The 17,608-nt window shown below is 59.0% G+C and overlaps 8 protein-coding genes across 8 annotated transcripts; 5 read left to right on the plus strand and 3 right to left on the minus strand.

The window, feature by feature from the left end:
• Positions 1 to 51: 51 nt before the first annotated feature.
• Malapachy_3382 (cysteine proteinase) lies at positions 52 to 1,571 on the plus strand (the record flags this gene model as incomplete). Its single annotated transcript, XM_018137854.1, has 2 exons — positions 52 to 93; positions 120 to 1,571. 2 exons carry the CDS (start codon positions 52 to 54, stop codon positions 1,569 to 1,571), a joined length of 1,494 nt encoding a protein of 497 aa, XP_017994178.1.
• Positions 1,572 to 1,704: 133 nt separating this feature from the next.
• On the minus strand, positions 1,705 to 3,720 carry Malapachy_3399 (ste like transcription factor; the record flags this gene model as incomplete). The annotated part of the gene is made up of 1 exon (XM_018137870.1): positions 1,705 to 3,720. The coding sequence occupies one exon, from the start codon at positions 3,718 to 3,720 to the stop codon at positions 1,705 to 1,707; it is 2,016 nt and encodes a 671-aa protein (XP_017993905.1).
• Positions 3,721 to 4,171: 451 nt separating this feature from the next.
• Positions 4,172 to 6,547, minus strand: Malapachy_3420 (rnapii degradation factor def1; the record flags this gene model as incomplete). Its single annotated transcript, XM_018137890.1, has 1 exon — positions 4,172 to 6,547. The coding sequence occupies one exon, from the start codon at positions 6,545 to 6,547 to the stop codon at positions 4,172 to 4,174; it is 2,376 nt and encodes a 791-aa protein (XP_017993701.1).
• Positions 6,548 to 7,735: 1,188 nt separating this feature from the next.
• On the plus strand, positions 7,736 to 9,082 carry Malapachy_3389 (map kinase phosphatase; the record flags this gene model as incomplete). Its single annotated transcript, XM_018137860.1, has 1 exon — positions 7,736 to 9,082. One exon carries the CDS (start codon positions 7,736 to 7,738, stop codon positions 9,080 to 9,082), a length of 1,347 nt encoding a protein of 448 aa, XP_017993951.1.
• A 46-nt stretch (positions 9,083 to 9,128) lies between these two features.
• Malapachy_3415 (hypothetical protein) lies at positions 9,129 to 14,233 on the minus strand (the record flags this gene model as incomplete). The annotated part of the gene is made up of 2 exons (XM_018137885.1): positions 9,129 to 14,149; positions 14,176 to 14,233. The coding sequence occupies 2 exons, from the start codon at positions 14,231 to 14,233 to the stop codon at positions 9,129 to 9,131; spliced, it is 5,079 nt and encodes a 1,692-aa protein (XP_017993864.1).
• Positions 14,234 to 14,398: 165 nt separating this feature from the next.
• Malapachy_3414 (hypothetical protein) lies at positions 14,399 to 14,679 on the plus strand (the record flags this gene model as incomplete). Its single annotated transcript, XM_018137884.1, has 2 exons — positions 14,399 to 14,602; positions 14,629 to 14,679. 2 exons carry the CDS (start codon positions 14,399 to 14,401, stop codon positions 14,677 to 14,679), a joined length of 255 nt encoding a protein of 84 aa, XP_017993865.1.
• A 183-nt stretch (positions 14,680 to 14,862) lies between these two features.
• On the plus strand, positions 14,863 to 16,778 carry Malapachy_3386 (caffeine-induced death protein 1 cid1; the record flags this gene model as incomplete). The annotated part of the gene is made up of 2 exons (XM_018137857.1): positions 14,863 to 15,277; positions 15,310 to 16,778. The coding sequence occupies 2 exons, from the start codon at positions 14,863 to 14,865 to the stop codon at positions 16,776 to 16,778; spliced, it is 1,884 nt and encodes a 627-aa protein (XP_017993958.1).
• A 43-nt stretch (positions 16,779 to 16,821) lies between these two features.
• Positions 16,822 to 17,597, plus strand: Malapachy_3411 (hypothetical protein; the record flags this gene model as incomplete). The annotated part of the gene is made up of 3 exons (XM_018137881.1): positions 16,822 to 17,032; positions 17,059 to 17,416; positions 17,444 to 17,597. 3 exons carry the CDS (start codon positions 16,822 to 16,824, stop codon positions 17,595 to 17,597), a joined length of 723 nt encoding a protein of 240 aa, XP_017993860.1.
• Between the last annotated feature and the right edge of the window lie 11 nt (positions 17,598 to 17,608).

A 17,608-nucleotide genomic window follows, 5' to 3' on the forward strand; every position in this document is an offset into this window, starting at 1 on the left:
AAGCCACAAGTGACGCGTCGCTGTTGCTTCGTGACGCTGTCCATGGGCAAAATGGCTACGGTTCCCGTAAAAGTAAAGCACAATGGCAAAGTGGTACGTATGCACGCCTCTCATGAAAGTATGACATCTCGCTAGATACCAATGGCACAGGCCTAGCCTTTAAGGAGGCCATCGCGCAGGCGACGTCGGTGCCGACCGACCGCCAAAAAGTCATGATCAAGGGTGGTCTTCTGAAAGACGATACAGAGATCAGCAAGCTCAATGTACGGGCGGGACATCAATTCATGGTGCTTGGTGCTGCAGGAGAACTTCCCAAGGCCCCGGCGAAGCCTGTCCAGTTCCTAGAGGACATGCAGGACGAAGAGCTGAACAAGGCCGCGAACTTGCGGGTAGGCCTGGTAAATCTCGGTAACACCTGCTACCTAAACTCGACCTTGCAGGTACTGCGCACGATTCCGCCCTTGCAAGAGGCCCTGTCGGCCTACACAGGCCGCGTCGGCGCGAGCGATGGCGACGCGACATTGGTGGCGTCGATGCGTGACTTGTTCAGCGATATGAGCAAAACCACGGAGGCGGTGCCGCCTCTCATCTTTCTCACGGTGCTTCGTAAGCTTGCGCCCCAGTTTGCAGAGACAGCCGAAGGCGGTGGGTTTGCGCAGCAGGATGCAGAGGAAGTGTGGGTGCGAATCATGCAAGCGCTCTCGCAGCTGCCAGCCGCAGGTCAGCCCAGGGAGAAGTTTGTGCCGCAGTATGTGACAGGGCACATGACGATTGAGCGCTCGTGTGCAGAGACGAGCGACGAAGCACCGACGCATCTGGAAGAGCCATTCCAGATGCTGCAGTGCAACATATCCAGCTCGACCAACGAAATGACCGCTGGCATTTTGGAGTCGATGACGCAACAGCTGGAGAAGCATTCGGATCAGCTAGGACGTACAGCGCTGTACAATGAGAAGCGCCGGATTTCCCGACTGCCGGCGTACCTCTCTGTGCACTTTGTGCGGTTCTACTGGCGTCGCGATATTAACAAGAAGACCAAGATCATGCGCAAAGTCAAGTTCCCGATGGAGTTGGATGCGAGTACCTTTGTTACGGATGACCTGGCTCGCCGTCTGGCTCCTGTTAGTGCGAAAATCAAGGCCATTGGAAAGGACCGGGAAGAGCGCGCGAAGCTTAGGGCGCGTGTGCAGGGCCGCTCCATGGAGGCAGGTGCCGTCGAAGGCGGTGCGCTGACGGACGAGGAAGAGGTGGCACAGCGTGCAAAAGAGCGGGAGCAAGTCGATGCGTTGATCGACGCAGACTTGCGCTCCGATGCTGGCTGCAATCCAAGTGGCTTGTACGAGCTTGTGGGCATCGTCACACACAAAGGTGCTGCGGCGGATGCGGGGCATTACATGTCGTGGGTGCGGCAAGAAGACACGTCGCAACCACTTCCGCCGCCCGCCAGCATGTGGTACAAGTTTGACGACGACAAAGTCTCGTTGGTACCCACCGAGAAGATCGAGACACTCTATGGTGGCGGCGAAGACTCCGTAGCGTACATTCTGCTGTACCGTGCGAAGGCTTTGTAAGGCGGCAAGGCTTGTTCTTCGCCACCCTCGAGACGGATGCACAACGAGATATATAAAATAGTCTATAAGACCAACCTGCTACGGAATGTACGTTCAAATGCGGATATACAGGCGGCGTGGATGAGTGGCCAGCCTACAAAGTTGACGCAGCAGGTGGTACGGTTGTGCTCGACGGCTTGCGCGGTGAGGATGGCATACCCTGGCTATCGCCCGCCGAGACGGGTTGCAATGGTAGTGGTGGGGCCGCCGGAGTGGGCGTGGTTACGGCCGATGATATCGCGGCAGGTGTAGGAGCAAACTCTGAGAGTGGCGTAGGTGCTGTTCCCTGGGAGGCAGACTCGGGGTCCCATCGCGTCTCAGACTGCACGGACTCTGACGTCGCGGCTTTCTGCGACGAGGCCAACGCGGCCGCGGCCGCTGCTGCTGCTGCTGCATAGGGGTCGTGCCGCCGATCAGAGCGTCGTGCAGGCTCTTCCTGCTTCGCAAGAAGTTCGCTTGCGCGGCCAGCCAAGCCGGAAGGACGATAGTGTGTTTTCATATGCTGAGATAGATTGTCTGAGCGTCCAAAGCTCTTCCCACAGGATGGTACAGGGCACTTGTGTGGACGTTCTTGCGTATGTGTGCGAGCGTGCCGCTTCAAGTGCTCTAGACGCTTAAAGCGCCGGCCACAGTGACATACATGCAGTTTGTCCGCGGAGCTCACGACAAGTGGCGGTGGTAGACCACTGCGTATACGCTGACGAGCAGGACTCAACAGCAGATCCTGCTGCTGATGATCCATGAGAGATGACATCTGGTCGCCAGGCATGCTAATGCTGTGGGGTAGATGAGAACGCCGTTGCCTTGGTGTCATCGTGGACGACGTAGGAGAAAGAGGCAAGGGCGATGCCAAAGCGCCTGTGCTTTTGGACGACGGGAGGCCAGGCGAGAAGTGATCGGCCTCGTGGAAGGGCCAATACGGCGCTGAGGTCGTGCCATACGCCTGCATCTCTTTCTGGTACATAGCCATGGCAGGATGCGACATCGGCATAGCCATTGGATGCGTCGACGGTGACCCAGGGAACGACGTCGGTTCGCCCAAGGGCGAGAAAGGGACCGTGCTGGAGGCCCCGCCTGGCGAACTCACGTCATGCGCAGGCCATGGCATCCCCACCGGCGCGGAGAGAACACGTGACATACTAGGAGGCCCTTGCGGTGTCCCTGGCTCAAAAGGACCCAGCGGAGGCGGTGGTGGTGCAGCGGCGGTGCCTGGCGGAACAGGAGCATAGTATGGCATAGGAACGAATGGATCGTCCAGGAGAGCCGCGCCGGGTGGGAGGGACGTGGGTACTTGCCCCGGGGTCATCGAGACAAAGGGGCTGTGGACCGACGGAGAGAGAGGGCCCATCGGCGGCATATCAGAGATATGTGGCGCAGAAGACCGATGGTACTTTTGCGGCGAAGGACTGGCTTCATACGCACAGGAAGCCTGGTTCATCGCATGCACATCGGGCGACGAGGCCAGGTCCGGCATGCTTCCAAAGGTCGGCCGTGACGCACGACGTTCCGGCGTGGAGAGCATACCTAGCGCATGGGACGACGGCATGGGCATCGTAGGCGGTGGTCCGCGCTGAGACATCGACTTCAATGGCGTGCTGGGCGGCTGTGCACTAGGGGTCACAGGGGGCTGCAACGCCGGGGTGGATGCCGAAGTCGAGGCGGAAGCCGGGGGTGATAACGATTGCATGGGCTCGCTCGAGAGAACGGGCTCGCTGTACCCTGTCGGTAAGGTGGGGTTCATAGACATGGAGGCTTCCATAGAGGCCGTATGTGCGCGCAGAGATGGTTGAGAGATCGACCGGATGGTAGAGTCGCTGGTATCGGGGTCAAACGAGAGATGTGAGCGTACGGGCGTGTGAAGAGATAGTGAGGAGACACGCTGCAGCTCTGAGAGCATATCAGGCGAGCCCCAACCTGGCTCCTGCTTCAAACTTGAAGGGAGATGAGGACTATCCCCTAGACCCAGGGAGGGAAGCAGCGGATCCACGGCCGACATGGAAGCCGACGTGGAGCCACTCGCTGACGAGGTCGGAGGGAAGGAAGCCGTCGACGTAAACATCGGCGAGACCTGATGCTGCTCCGTTAGGAACGGATCGCGATGCGGGTCCATGACGCGGTGCTACGAAGAACCACGTCGAGAACACGCGTGTTTATGTGGAGCCCAACAGCAGTACGGCAAGGACGACGAGGCGTACAAGGGGCACAAAACTCCACCAGTACTTTCCAAGACAGGCTCTAGTCACGCAGAGGTGATGACGAGAAGAAACGATCTTCGTCGTGCCAATCGAGACAACGTCAAGCAGAAACCCTCGTAACGCAGCCCAGCTACGCCCAATATCGAACTGCCTCCGCGGGCGGGGGGATCGGTTTCAAGCCCTCCCCCACAAACTGATCGCCTATGATATATCGGCCGAGTAGGGGGCCAATCATACCTCCAGGCCGTGCGGCCGGCCAAGCCAATGTCGTCAGAGCCATGCGCAGCAGTGAGGGACGCCTTCGCTCATACGTCGTACTCTACACCCGTCGGCATAATCTATGGAGGCTATAGGCCCAAGAGGCAGCTAAGCCCAGTACGGCTGACGACCGTACGAGTAGCCGTCGTACGCATTGGCCTGCATGAAGCCAGCGTACTGCTGGTAGTACGCTGGGTGTTGCTGCGCAGCCGCCATCGGGGCAGCGGTACCTTGCTGGGCGCCCGGCGTAGGCACACCATGCGGCGGCGGCGGCGGACCACCAGCGCCAGGCGTGCCAGCAGGACGACCGGCCGGCGACTTGCTCGCATCAAAGGCACGGTAGTCCAGCGGCGTGGAGCCACCTGGCGTACCCGCCGCGCTGCTCGCGCCGCCACGCGCAGGACCTGCCGAGGACATGCCCGGCGGCGCGCCAGCACCGGACGCACCGCCCAGGAAACTCAGGCCGGGCAAACCATTGTTGCTCGTGGCATCTGAAGCGCCAGGCAGCTTGAACTCGTTGCTGCTGCCACCCAGACGCTGGCCAAAGCCCTGCGCATCGTACGACGCAGCACTCGTGTTGTCGTGGTGCACGTACGAGCCAAGACCCGAGGCGCCACCCGTAGTCACATCACCCGCCTTGGCGCCAGGCTGCGGCGGCTGTTGCGGTTGCTGTGGTGGATGGTGGTGATGCTGTTGCTGCTGCTGCTGCTGCTGCTGAGCAGCCGCAGGCTGTCCGCCGTACAACGGGTACTGGCCAAAGCCAGCGGCAGGCGAGAAGTGCTGGAACTGGTTCGGCATGTAGTACGGGTAGTAGTACGGCATCACATTCGGGAAGGGCTGCTGCTGCATACCCGCCGCCGCGTCAGGCACCGGCGGCGCACCGGGCGTCGCAGGCTGCGACGAGGCCGGCATACGGTCGTCCGAGCGCAGCGTAGTGCCAACGCCGCTACCGCTGTGGCCGTACGGCTGCTGCTGCGAAATGCGCTGGTGCGAGTCAAACGCATACATCGACGAGTACCCGGGCGCCGACGATGCAGGCATACCTGTCGGCGTGCCGGCCTGGTGGTACAGACTGGCATCGTCGTGCGTCGGTGCTGCATGACTCAGGCCATAGGTGCCCGTGCCCGTACCCGTACCTGCAAACGCACTTCCCTTGAATGCGTCGTAGTCACGCACAGGCTGTGGGGCGGGCTGCGTCGCTGGCATAGCAGAATGCGTCGAAGCAGCTGCTCCCGCTGGCGCCGACGAAGGCGTCTCAATCGGGGGCGCCGTCGTGGACTCAGTCGCAGGCGTATCGTTCGTCGGGGTACTCGGTGCGCCAAAGTTCAGGCTGCCGAACTGCATGCCGAGACGGTCCAGTGACGAGGCATTGCCGGGCATCACCACCGCCGCATCTTGCGGAGGACGCTGCGAACGCGAAGGACGCGAGCCTGTCGAAGCGGCCGCCGCAGCCGCCGCGGCAATCGGTGCGGAGCCAGACGAGGCTGCCGCTGAGACAGCCGCCGCCTTCGCCTCGGAAAGCGACGTCTCTTGCTCGCCGGGTGGCGGCACCGAGACAGCTTTCGCGGGTGCGTCCGCGGACGAAGTCTTTTCACTCGACGTGGTCTCCGTCGCTGGCGTGACCGAGTCGGTCGCCGACGTAGGGGTCGCTGCGGATGGTGCTGGCGCAGCAGCAGCAGCAGAAGCAGCAGTAGGCGCCGTCGCGGCCGGTGCCGGCTTAGGCTCGGCAGGACGAGCAATCTGGGCCCAGCTCATAGCCGCCTTCGACTTCGAAGCGGGAGTTTTGGTGGTAGTAGCGGTTGTGTTCGTGGCATTCGGGGCGGAAGTGGCAGGGGTGGAAGTCGTAGACGTGGGTTGCGGCGTCTTCAAACCAAAGGCCGCCGCCGTGGTGATTACGGGCATAGAGCCAGTCGTATCATTCGGCACACCAGCGCCCATCGTCGATGAGACACCGGCATTAGAACCGCCACGCGCTACACCACGGAAACCACCGCGGCCACCACGCGCAGCAGGGGTGCTAGCACCACGACCACGCGAACCACGTTCATGTGTACGAGCACGACGCGACGACGCACCTTCCGCGGAGGCAACAGTCGGTGCAGGCGCAGGCACGACAGTCGCAGGGGGTGTCGCGGTGGAGCTAGTGGTCGTTGGCACGGTAGCAGCATGTGCTGCCGCTGCCTCTTTCTTCTGCGTCTTTTTCGATTTCACGGAGGAGAACTGTTCAGCGTGGCCTTCGCTAATGCGGCCTACAGCCACCTCGACTTCACCCTGGCTCTCTTGGAGGACAAACAAAAGGTCTTCATCCGACCAGGCTGGGAATAGCTCCGATAGCATCGCAAGCTGTGTCGGGTATTTGGCACGCAGGGCACGCACCTGGTCAGTCTCGTCTTCCGCAGCCGCGGCACCACGTTGACGTGGGGCAGCACGGCGCCGTGCGGCGGCACCCCGGCGGGATGCCGACCCACTCGGCGTTGTCGACATTATATGATATGGGGACACGGACGCTGTGTAACACCAAGGGTCAAATCTAGCACCTCGGCGCGCTTGTCAGTGCGATCGATGGCGGAGACGACGCCGCCAGCGTGCCACGGCATCCGTCTTCTGGACTCCACGTGATGCGCTGCGGCATATATCGGCCGAGCCCCCAAGCATGACGTACGCGCACAGCCCGATATCATCGGGGGCCTAGTAGGTAGGTGTACCAAGTCGCCCCCTTTCTCGCGCTGGGCAGGCGCTTGCGTCGCCCAGGTGGAGGGTGCCACACAAGGACGCGAACGTCGCTTCACCGCTCGCCTCCGCGTTGGTCTATCGGTTAGGAGGGACCTACTTTTCCTGGCACACCACCCTGTGCCGCTGGTGGGCCGAGGTTTGATTGTGTACGTGTGCTGCACTGTACCGTACTCGCTCGCGCACGCTTTCTAGATTGTGGGAGGGTGCAACGTCTGGCATTCAGTACCAACGACCAACTTCCATCACGCTATCGTCGTGACGCTTCATTTCTCACTACGGCAGCGCCTGCTCACGCGATCACGCTTTCAATCCTGTTTCGTGTATATAACCTACGGATAATACGGTGATCCTTTGTGCATCTCCATCGTCATGAGTATGCCCCCCGGAAAAGCCAATGCATGTGCCTTGGCTATCACGCCTCACGATGTCGCAGCGCGTGTAGCCGCTTCCTGTCCTTCCACAGAGACGGAAGATGGGCATCCTAACCAAGCTAGACCAGACCAATCTTCTTCTTGTTGCTCAGACTCAACCCAAGACGGTCTATGTATTCCAGGCGGTCGTCGACGAGTGCCTGTGGCTGTGCCGGCATTGTCTCTCTGTGTGTCGCCAGACGAGTCACCTAAGGATCAATCAGAAAGCGTAGCTGCGACTCTTCCAGCTCTCTCGCCATCCACACCGACGTACCCTGAGTGTCTATGCGCACCTTCCACGTCGGCGCATGGATTATCGGCCAGCATGCCAACAGCAACAGCATCGCCGGTAGCTTTTTCGCCCCCATTGCTTTCGTCTGATCCTCCATTGCCATCCAAGCCCGTCGTATGTGACCATATGGGCGACCCGTGCGTAGCTGTACCATGGCAATCCACCAGTACAGCGCCTTTCCTCTTGCTGGATACGCGACCTTCGCATATTTACATGGGATGCAGAGATAGTCAGGCCATGACATGCTTGGGTACAGGTCATATCCAAGGCGCCATTAATGTCCAGATTCCATCCCTTCTCTTGCGTCGCATGCAGCGGGCGTTGGCCAATCAACCGGAGATGTTGGATACCATGGACGTGGTGAGTTTCATTCATTTGCCAAGCAATATCAAACATTATCGGTCGCTCTACGAGACACAGCGTACACATTCCGCTGCGGCATCCGTGCCGCAGGACACCCTCGAGGCCCTGATGCGGGCGTATTGGTTCCTCGATGTACTCGTGCTGTACGAAGACGATACCTCAGCTTTGGCAGGGCATTTGCTTCTCAAACTTATCGCGGCATTGCGAACGCGTGTAGCTTCCCTGGCCTCCCAAAGTCCACAAGTAGCCGAAGCACGGCATGGACTGTACTACGTTCCGGGTGGCATGCGTACACTCCGTGAAACCCCTGAAAGTTTAGCGTGGTTCCGCGTTCTGGACGCTGAACCTAGTCAAGAGGACGAAGATACATCCATCATCGCGACACCAGGGCCAGTAGATGCTACGTCGTCGTTCCTGTCATCTTTTGCTACGAGTACACAAGAAAAAATGCCAAGTCCACTGCGGCTTTTATCCAGCCATCGTCCTTCCCTACCGCGGCTACGTACGTCTTCTGGGCCTGCACCGCCTTTGCCCCTCGTGGCTCGGCGCCATACGACCCGCGAAGGATCAAGGATGTCGAAGGCATCTCATTTGCATGTGGCTACCACGGCTATGCCAACCATGACGCGTTTTAGCGATGGTGCATTGTTCGACGAGCCACAAAGTGCACGTGAGATATACGATGTACTTACGTTCGATGTATCGACCATTATTCCTAATGAGCTGTACCTTGGCCCAGACATCCAGACACCTGATAACGTCATGGTGCTTCGTACGCTTGGTGTACGTGCTATTATCAATACGGCGCAGGAAGTCGAAGATGGTGGTACGCCTGAATTGCAACTACGTCAACAATTCGAAGAATACTTGTACCTGCCTATGCATGACTCGGTGGAAGCAGACGGCGTCCAAACAGCCCTAAATCAGGCTTGTTCGTTTCTTGACATTATGCACGAGCGCGGCCTGCCCACGTATGTCCACTGCCGTGCAGGCAAGTCACGTAGTGCCATGATCGTGATGGCCTACCTCATGCATCAGCGCCGCTGGCGTCTGCAACAGGCCTATGCATATGTCACGACATGTCGGCCTGATGCATCGCCCAACATCGGATTCATTGCAGAGCTCATGCACTTTGAACGTACACAGCATCCCATCCATCAACAACACGATGCCCTACCATCGGCCACGGCGCGCAGTGTTTCTTTGCCGCCTCCTATGTAGACGCTTCGTACTTTGTATTATAGTCATATTGGAAAGCAATGCCTACCTACGCCGAAACGGTCACCTGCGCTGTCCATAACGCACGTGCCGCGCCAGGGTGCAGGGCCACGTCCTCCGGCGCTGTCACGTCCCAATCCAGAGACGTAGACGGGTTCACTAGGACCTGGACCGCTTTTTCCTTCACCGCCACATGTACCACGTCGAGGAGTGCCAGTCGGTCCAGCCATGGCGCCATAGACGTGTGAAGCGTAGCCAGGGTCACGCCAGGGTGCTGATGGATGTAGGCCAGTACAGAAACATAGCGCTGCTGCCATACCTTGGTATGTAGCGTACCATACGCATCGTACCAGGGTCGTGGCCATACACGCTGCTGTGCTGTCGACATATCCAGTGACGCACACGACCATGCCTCGACAAACTTTGGATGCACAAGACGCGGTGTATCGTACCCTAGGCGCAGAACACTCGTCGGGATGGGATGCTGGGCAAGCCAAGTCACATCCAGCGAGGAGACACAAACGCCCTCAGCACCCGCCTCCTCTAGACATGTGGTCCAAGCAGGTGGAACAGCATCAGGATTCCACGTCTCAAAGGTCGGTGCCGGCCCACAGGGGGGCGCAGGGAGGGATGTGTTCCCATGTGGCATAGCCGATGTCGGCGTCAATGTCACAAGGCATTCCGTCTCGATATCATCAAGAGTCCGTGCATTTAACTTTGTCCGTCGTCGTAGTGCATGCAAAGGTCCCATATCGAGTGTGGGATGCACTTCGCCTGCTTCGAGCATCGCGATCCATGCAGCCGTCGCACCATCGGAGGCAGCAGGGTGCGCGGTGATCGAAGTCTGCTGGCTTGCTTGCACATACGCAGCATAGGCATCGTCAGCCATGGGCCATGCTGAAGTCCATGCTCGTACATATTCGTCCGTATACACCAGCATATCATCGAGCCAGCGCACAATGCGTTGCGATAGCATAGCGTCCATAGCACTTTCCAACGCTTGGGGAAACGCCGCAGTGCCTGCCTGCGTCCATTGACGCATAGCATCCCGAGATAGAGGACGTGTTACAAGCATGTGGACGCAGGCCGTGGCGATAGAAGAGAGAATGGGCAACGATGCTACCGCTGAGGGTAGCATGCGCATGGTCCATGCACGCTGGCGCAGCGCTTCCAATCGGTGTACCATCGGGGCACTCTCGCTCGGCCATGACAGGGGAGGAATGGCCTCGGCCGTGCTGACCCAGGCCTCCGCATCACGCTCGGTCCAAGTAAGAGGAAGAACAATACGTGCTACCGCCTTGGCATGGGCCTTTGCGATTTCATCCGCATCGATGTTCGCCTCAAACAAAGATAAATGCGCTTTCAAGTCGAGCGACGAGGGGTGAGGCCAGTGAGGATCCACAAGGCGGCCATCCCGTCGAGCTTCTTGCGCAAAACGGTGCCATACACGCTCCACGGAGGCCAACCGGCTCAACATAGGCGGCGATCGAGATAGCTGTTGTCGTCGGACACGCCATGTCGTCCATGCCGAAGGCGCGTCGCCATCTTCACCATCATCGTCCACAAGCTGTGCTAGCGCCGACCAGTCATCGGGGGGCGGAGGCGCCCCTTGCGATAGGTGCCAGGCATGCCATGCACGCTGTCGTTCACGGAGAATCACGTACGCATGGCATAGGCGTACTTGGTGTGCTGCTGTCCATTGAATAGCACGACGTGAGCGTCGCACACGTATGCGCTCACCAGGTGTCCGATGAGCTGTGCTGCCGCCTTGCAGGGCTCGAGTAAGACGCTGCTGAAGCAGTGCCGGCGCCCATGCCTCGCGGCTTGCCACGTATCGCTCTTCCAGTTGGGAAACGGCGCGTGGAATTTCTGAGGGCAGGGGCCTCTCCGCACACACGGCCGCCCAGGCATTGGCCCACTCTGTCGCGCGGGCGGCACGACGTGCTTCGACTTTGCGAGCGATGGTTTCCGTAGCAGAAGGACCCGTACGCGAACGTGCCTCAAAGTAGGCCTCAATGACACTGGTGGGGGCAAAGACTACATGCCCCACTCGCTCGTACGCCTCGCTGGGTGGACGTGCACCGCCGGGAAGTGTGTACCTTCGTAAGAACGCTTTTTGGATCCCACGCAAGAGAAAGTCGGTCTGCCATGCATGCGGCGCAGTAAGATAGGGCTTGGCAAGGGATGAGGACCGGTCACGCTCAATGTGCGCTCGGAGGGTCGCCCAGTATGCAGCACGTGCTTCATGCGTCGAGAGCGAGAGAGGTGTCGCAGGCTCATCTGGATGAGGCACCGAAGTAACAAGGCGCCAAGTCGGTGCCTTGTCTTCCTCTTCGTGTGCTACAGGGGTGCACAGCCCCAATTCACACAGCTGCTGAGCATAGGTAGCCAGTCGTGCTGTCGGTGTACGAGTAGGGCTCAAGCCCAGCCGACGCGCCACGGATGGTGGCACATCCTGTACACACGTCGTTGTGCGTGCCTGCGTCACTGCCCGCACGACACTAGGGGAGCGCAAGCGTACAGGCACAAGCGCCACAAACGTCGTAAGAGGAGACTCTGTCACAAACCACTGGAGCGAGAAGGTGCCATCCGTGTGAGCGGCTGTCCATGCACTGTCCAAAAAGAGCATAAGGCGTGCAGCACTGCCATGAGCAAAGCCATAGTATTGCCGCAAGACATGCGTATGCTTGGCAAACGCATGTTGCGTAGCAGGATCATCTAGAGGATCGTCTTTCCCGTACACAATGGGCGTGGAATCGGCCCAAGGCATCGTGGGCGGCAAAGCCGGGGCCGCAAGCCCTGCATGAGAGGCCAGTACATCGTCATGCGTAACCACGCCTCGTGACTCTGTGGTAGTAAAGGCAGCTTCGACAGCAGATTGAAGTGCGGCGCCTTGCAAGGAAGCCAGATGCAAAATCGTACGTGGCTTTTGCCCATCATCAGGTCGAGCGACTTTTAGTGTACGCAACAGCCCACGACGCTCCGCATGGGCAATGGCCTTGGTACGTGTAGACCGATCCGCGAGATCGCCGCCTGCCTGTGTATTTGCATCTGAATTGGCCTGAGACGCTAGATATGCGCGAGTCCGTCGCGGCACATCAATATCGTCCAAAGCACCGCCAGCAAATTCGACGACATGCGCCAAAAGGGTACTTCGCTGAAAGGCACTGAGATTGGCGCGTGTGTCGCTAGAACGGGTAGCCACAGGTTGGAATACTTGCCATCCTTCAGTCACGGCAGGATCAATGGCCATGGACGTGTCTTCTTGCTTGGTATCCGGCTCTTCCTCAGGCTTTTCCGTGACAGGCTCTGGCGTTGGCTCAGAGGGCCGTGGGGCATTCTTTCGTGGACGACCCCGCTTCGCTTTGCCGGTAGTAGGATCAATAGGCGCCTTTCGTTTGGGCGGGCGCAACGAGACAGGGCCAGCCTTGTCGCGGAAAAAGCCGATGGTATTCTGCTGTACACGCTGCATCGTATCCTGCAACTCATCAGCGGATGCAAAGAACGCCTCCCCAGGGAGCCAGGCAGGCACGGCTATCCATGAAACAGACGAAGGAGCCGTTCCTCCCGTGATCCCCAGCGCCGTGGTCATCGAGAGTCCCTCTGCTTGGCAATGCGCTTCGAACCCACGGGCCGTATAGTAGCGAATTCGTCGTTCACGACCTGCTTGCTCAAAAGGAGCGCAAATAGCTAACGCAGGGTAGGGCGGTGCGCCTGAGGGCACTTGCCGCGCCAAGATATGCTCGACCATCCGCTTTACTTCAGCAGAGAACGCAAATTTTTCTGCTAGCTCTTGCATGGTACACCCGGAGGCACCTGTTTCGTCAATATGGCGCAGTAGCTGTGCCTCAAGCGGAGCATCCCATGTGCACGCCATTGTGGTGGGGGTGGCATCGCCGCTTGGCAACGATGGTGCATGGGTATCCGAAGGAGTGTCTGAGGACCGCTCCGTGAGACGAATATACAAGGGCGTAGTGGAAGGAAACTGGACACGTACACGTTCAATCAAGCCAGAGGCGATGTGCCGATTCAAAAAGGCAAGGAAGCCGCGGCGCAACGTCGGCACACGACGTAAACCAAGACGGACTTCCAAGAATCGGCGAGGTGTCATATGAGACGTAGAGGCTTGCAAGAGACGAATCAGCCGCTTCGTAAGCAACGCCTGCCGACTGTGAAGCCACACGGAGCTCTGCTCTTCACTTAGAAGAGGAAAGGCTAGCATGGCATGATCATGCGGATCAAGAGCAGGAGGCAATGCTAGAGAGGCGGTGGGGGCCGTAGACGCAGAGGCCGTAGTCTCCGATACGTCCTCTGCCTCATCCGCGGCGTCCATCGCAGCCATGGCGGACAGACGCTCCACGTCGACCAACGTAGGCTCGCCCACCGCGGAGGAAGCGTCTGGGTTGTCCGATGCCGTGGAAGGAGCTTCAGCCGCTTGCTGTGCGCGCCACTGAGGATTGTCGGCCAAATAACGCTTGGCTACCACATAATTGGAGACATGTCCCATTTCTGGTGCGGCAAACTTGACGACAAGGTGCCGTTCGACTAGGGTTTTCACAAGATAGTACACGGTTTTTTGATCGTACTGGGTTTGCGCACCCAGCTCCACTACGGTGAGACCAGCGGAGCGTGCACGACAGACTCGCTGCAAAGCATCGTAGGCAGCAGCAGAGACAAACGGCGCATCGGAGCCTGTCAGCACACGACGAACATGATCCGCCGACATGTATACTCGCAATGCTTCCCCATAAGTGTCTTGCAAAGAAGAGAGGGGTTTTTGGAGTTCTGTATCTTTCAGTGGTGTAGGCGTGGCAGACGATGCGAGTGCATTGTTGCTTGCCTTGCCTTTCCCTAAGATTGAAGTCCGTGGGGCTTTAGGGGAGGCAGAAGTGGTGGATGTCGACATGGAAGCAGGCTCTTTGGACGCTACGCCTACGAATAGGCGTCCATCCTGCAGAACTTGTCGCCATACCCATGCTCGATAAGCATCGTCCCAGACTGGTTGGGCATCGGTAGGCAGGGTAGCACAATAAGCCTCGGCAAACGAGAAGAGGCGGTCGACATGCGAGCCTGATATAAGTTTGAGAGGTACGTACCTGCTTCACCGTCCATCGCCACCTCATCTACACAATGTTGCAGCAGGGAAGCCCACATGATGGAGCACCAGCGTCACACTGACGCGTGTGTGGGGAGTCTCGCGTCGAACGGAGGGGGCGAGATTGTAGCTCGTCTGTGCGCGTCGGCGCGACCCTCCACTCTCACGTGATAAACCATCGGTCGTCGTTGCGGTTCGTCGTCGTCTTTTCTTCTTCTCACAGCATGTTGGCTAGCACCGCCCGCTTGCTGCGCATCAAGCCACTCCCGGCCAGCGAGATCCCACGTATCTTGGAAGCTACGCCGGCATCTCCACAACCGCCTCGTGAGCGCATTCAAAAAGTCGCCGAGCAGCTGATGGCGATGCCAGATCGCCCGGCGAATTTGCGTGTTGAGCCGTTTGTTCACCGCAAGACCAAGTACTGGAAGGTACGTGAATCAAGCACTGACACCAGGTCTCGGAAGCGGAACGCACCGTCCTGCAGAAAGAGCTGCGTGAAGCGTAAACGATGCTCGCATAGCCAGCAGGCCAGGCACTTTTGATGTATGAATACACACCTCCATAGCCTCCATACCCACGAGCCCCGTTGCAACGCGCGTCCCTTTTCCATTGCTGTGCGTGAACCCCAGCCTGGCCTATATTCTTCGCCGTAGAGCCGCTACGACGAGGTGCTTGTGTGCAAAACGACATGAGTTCGTCCGAGGCTACACGTTCACGTACTAGTACGCCCAATGCGAGTGCTAAAATACGCGCGCATTCTCATGATGCGACGCACGGACGCTGGCGTCTGGACGGTAATGGTGGTGCACCGCCTGCGGGACACGCACCTACGCCGCGAGAGGGCGGTGCTTCGTCATCCACAGAAGGTTTCGCTGGTCGGCCTATGTCCTCATCACAGATTCCCTACTCGTATGAGCGCCATACGGCCGATCTTTCGCGTGCCATCGTGGAGTTCCTGACGCCGCTATTGCCATCCGAAGAGGAGTATCGCGCGAAGGAAGCTGTACGTCGTCAGTTGTTAGGTCTTGCAACGAAGCTACACCCTGACGCCAAGCTCCTTGCCTTTGGCAGCATGGCCAATGGCTTTGCGCTGCGTTATTCAGGTATGTATTTGTCTGACTACTAACGCCGCTAGATATGGACCTGTGCTGTCTTGTACCGCCAAACAAAAGTGAGGAAAAGACGCGTACCTCTGCCGAGCTAGTCGAGGCACTTAGTGATCTCATTCGTCGTGAGACAGATTTCCATGTGCTGCCGCTGCCGCAAGCGCGCATTCCGATCCTGAAAATCAGCCGTGCCAAAGGCGAGGCGCACGCGTACGATATGGCGTGCGATATTGGGTTCAACAATCGTCTTGCGTTGGAGAATACACGACTGCTACTTTCGTATGCGATGCTCGATCCGCCGCGATTGCGCTCCTTGGTGTTGTTTGTCAAAGTGTGGACGAAGCGGCGGAAGCTCAATGCGCCGTTTACAGGGACGCTTTCGTCGTATGGATACACACTTATGGTCCTCTTTTTCCTAATACATGTCAAGCGGCCCCCTGTGCTCCCCAATTTGCAACGTATCCCCACAAGGAAGCGTGTTTTGCCGGAGGACATTGTGCTGGAGGGACACAACATTTACTTTTTCGATGACATGGAGGCACTACGACAGAGCTGGCACTCGGACAACACGGAATCGCTCGGTGAGTTGCTCCTCGACTTCTTCCGCTACTTTTCACGCGATTTCAACTATACCAAGGATGCTATGTCCATCCGCACCGAAGGCGGATTGATAACCAAGGAGTCGCGTGGATGGCAGTCAGAGATGCTGGGCATAGAAGACCCGTTCCAAGCGGGATACAATGTGGCACGTACAGTCACCAAGGATGGGCTGTATACCATACGTGGCGAGTTTATGCGCGCGAGTCGCCTGCTGGCGAATCGCAGTGTTCGGGCGCCGCAGCTTCTTGCGGACCTCTGCGCTGAGCGCGAAGATGGACTGACGCGCGCCCCGGATGCGCGGCATGATGGACGTGGACGTATGCATGGCCGGCCTATGCAGGTCCCACGTGAGCGTATGCCCTTCTCGGGATCGACTATGGCGTTTGAAGACATGGCTCGTGGGCTTGTGCAAGGCGTGTCCTTCCCACCGTCGCATGCAATGCTTGCACCGCTCGCACAGACATATGGCTTGTACCCCGCGATGCCCGGTCCCCCGTATAGGACGTCACGAACGACATCCACTGCGCCGCCCAGTGCGAATTCCTCGCCACAGCGCAAGCCTCGCGACGTGGATGCGCGAGTAGTCATGCCACCACCTAGCATGATCCCTACCACGTCGCATCGCTGGGCGGCAACATCGAAACCGGCACGTTCTCTCTCTGAATCGGGTACGCCACGTACGGAGAAGGATCGGTACCTATGGATGTCGCCACATACCCAGGCAGGTCCATGGAGTCCGGAGAACTTGGCGCCGCCCGGCCTTGCTCCGCCCATGCCAGGCGCGCCTGCCAAAGAGCGCGAGGCTCCGACCACGCGTCCACCGACGATGGACTCTGTGCAGCCTACGACGACCGACGAGTTGGATGACGTGTTTGGCATGTCGCCGGAGAATCCATAGAGGAGGTAGACCCAGGGCCGTGACGCCTCCACATTGAACAACGATGGCCCCGCCGCGACGGAGCGCCGCGCCGCGTCGAAGGACGCTTCCGTACGATGCCCCCCGCCTCACGAGCGACTCGTACTATGCCCGGGCCAACGAGTTTCGTGCGTGGCTAGCGGCCCGGCATATGTATTTAGACGAGCTGACGCGAGACGTAGCGCGAGGCTACTTTGACGAGTTTGTCGACGCGTGGAATCAGGGCGCGTTGGAAGGTACGAGGCATAGTGCTCACACGTAGACGACATGTATGCCGGACGACGCAAAGGTGAGCATACGCGGTATCGATGGGCCTTTGCAGTGTGTTCGCCACCGCCACGCTCTGTCGCCGATTGGCAGTATACCCGCGAAATGCAAGCCGAGCAGGCACGCGAGGCGAAAAGGGCGCAGCGCCGTGAGGACCGACGTGCTACAGCCGCGTGGCTGGACGAGCATGCACCGCGAGCGACAGGTCGGGAACGTCTGTTGGAAAAGAAACGAGAACGAGCCGCTGAGTATCGAGCGATGGCCGAGCGGCATTCGATCGACGACGATATCGCCGATGGATTGTCCGACGAGGCCTTGCTAGGCACCAGCACGCAAGCTTCGTTCCAAGCGGCGTACGTACACAGCATCTAACGACCTAGCCTTCAAGCCAGAGACCGCCATGCCCAGCGCCGTGCCCAGCGTGACGCGGCGAAAAAAGCGGAGCATGCAGCGCGTCGAGAGGCGTGGCAAGCGAAAGAGAAGGCTACGCGGGCCATGCTGGCAGAGATGGCGAAGCGGTACACGTCGACCTAAGGCGTACAGTG

Source organism: Malassezia pachydermatis, assembly GCF_001278385.1.
Source record: "Malassezia pachydermatis strain CBS 1879 chromosome Unknown scaffold1, whole genome shotgun sequence".
NCBI classification, from domain to species: Eukaryota; Fungi; Basidiomycota; class Malasseziomycetes; order Malasseziales; family Malasseziaceae; genus Malassezia; species Malassezia pachydermatis.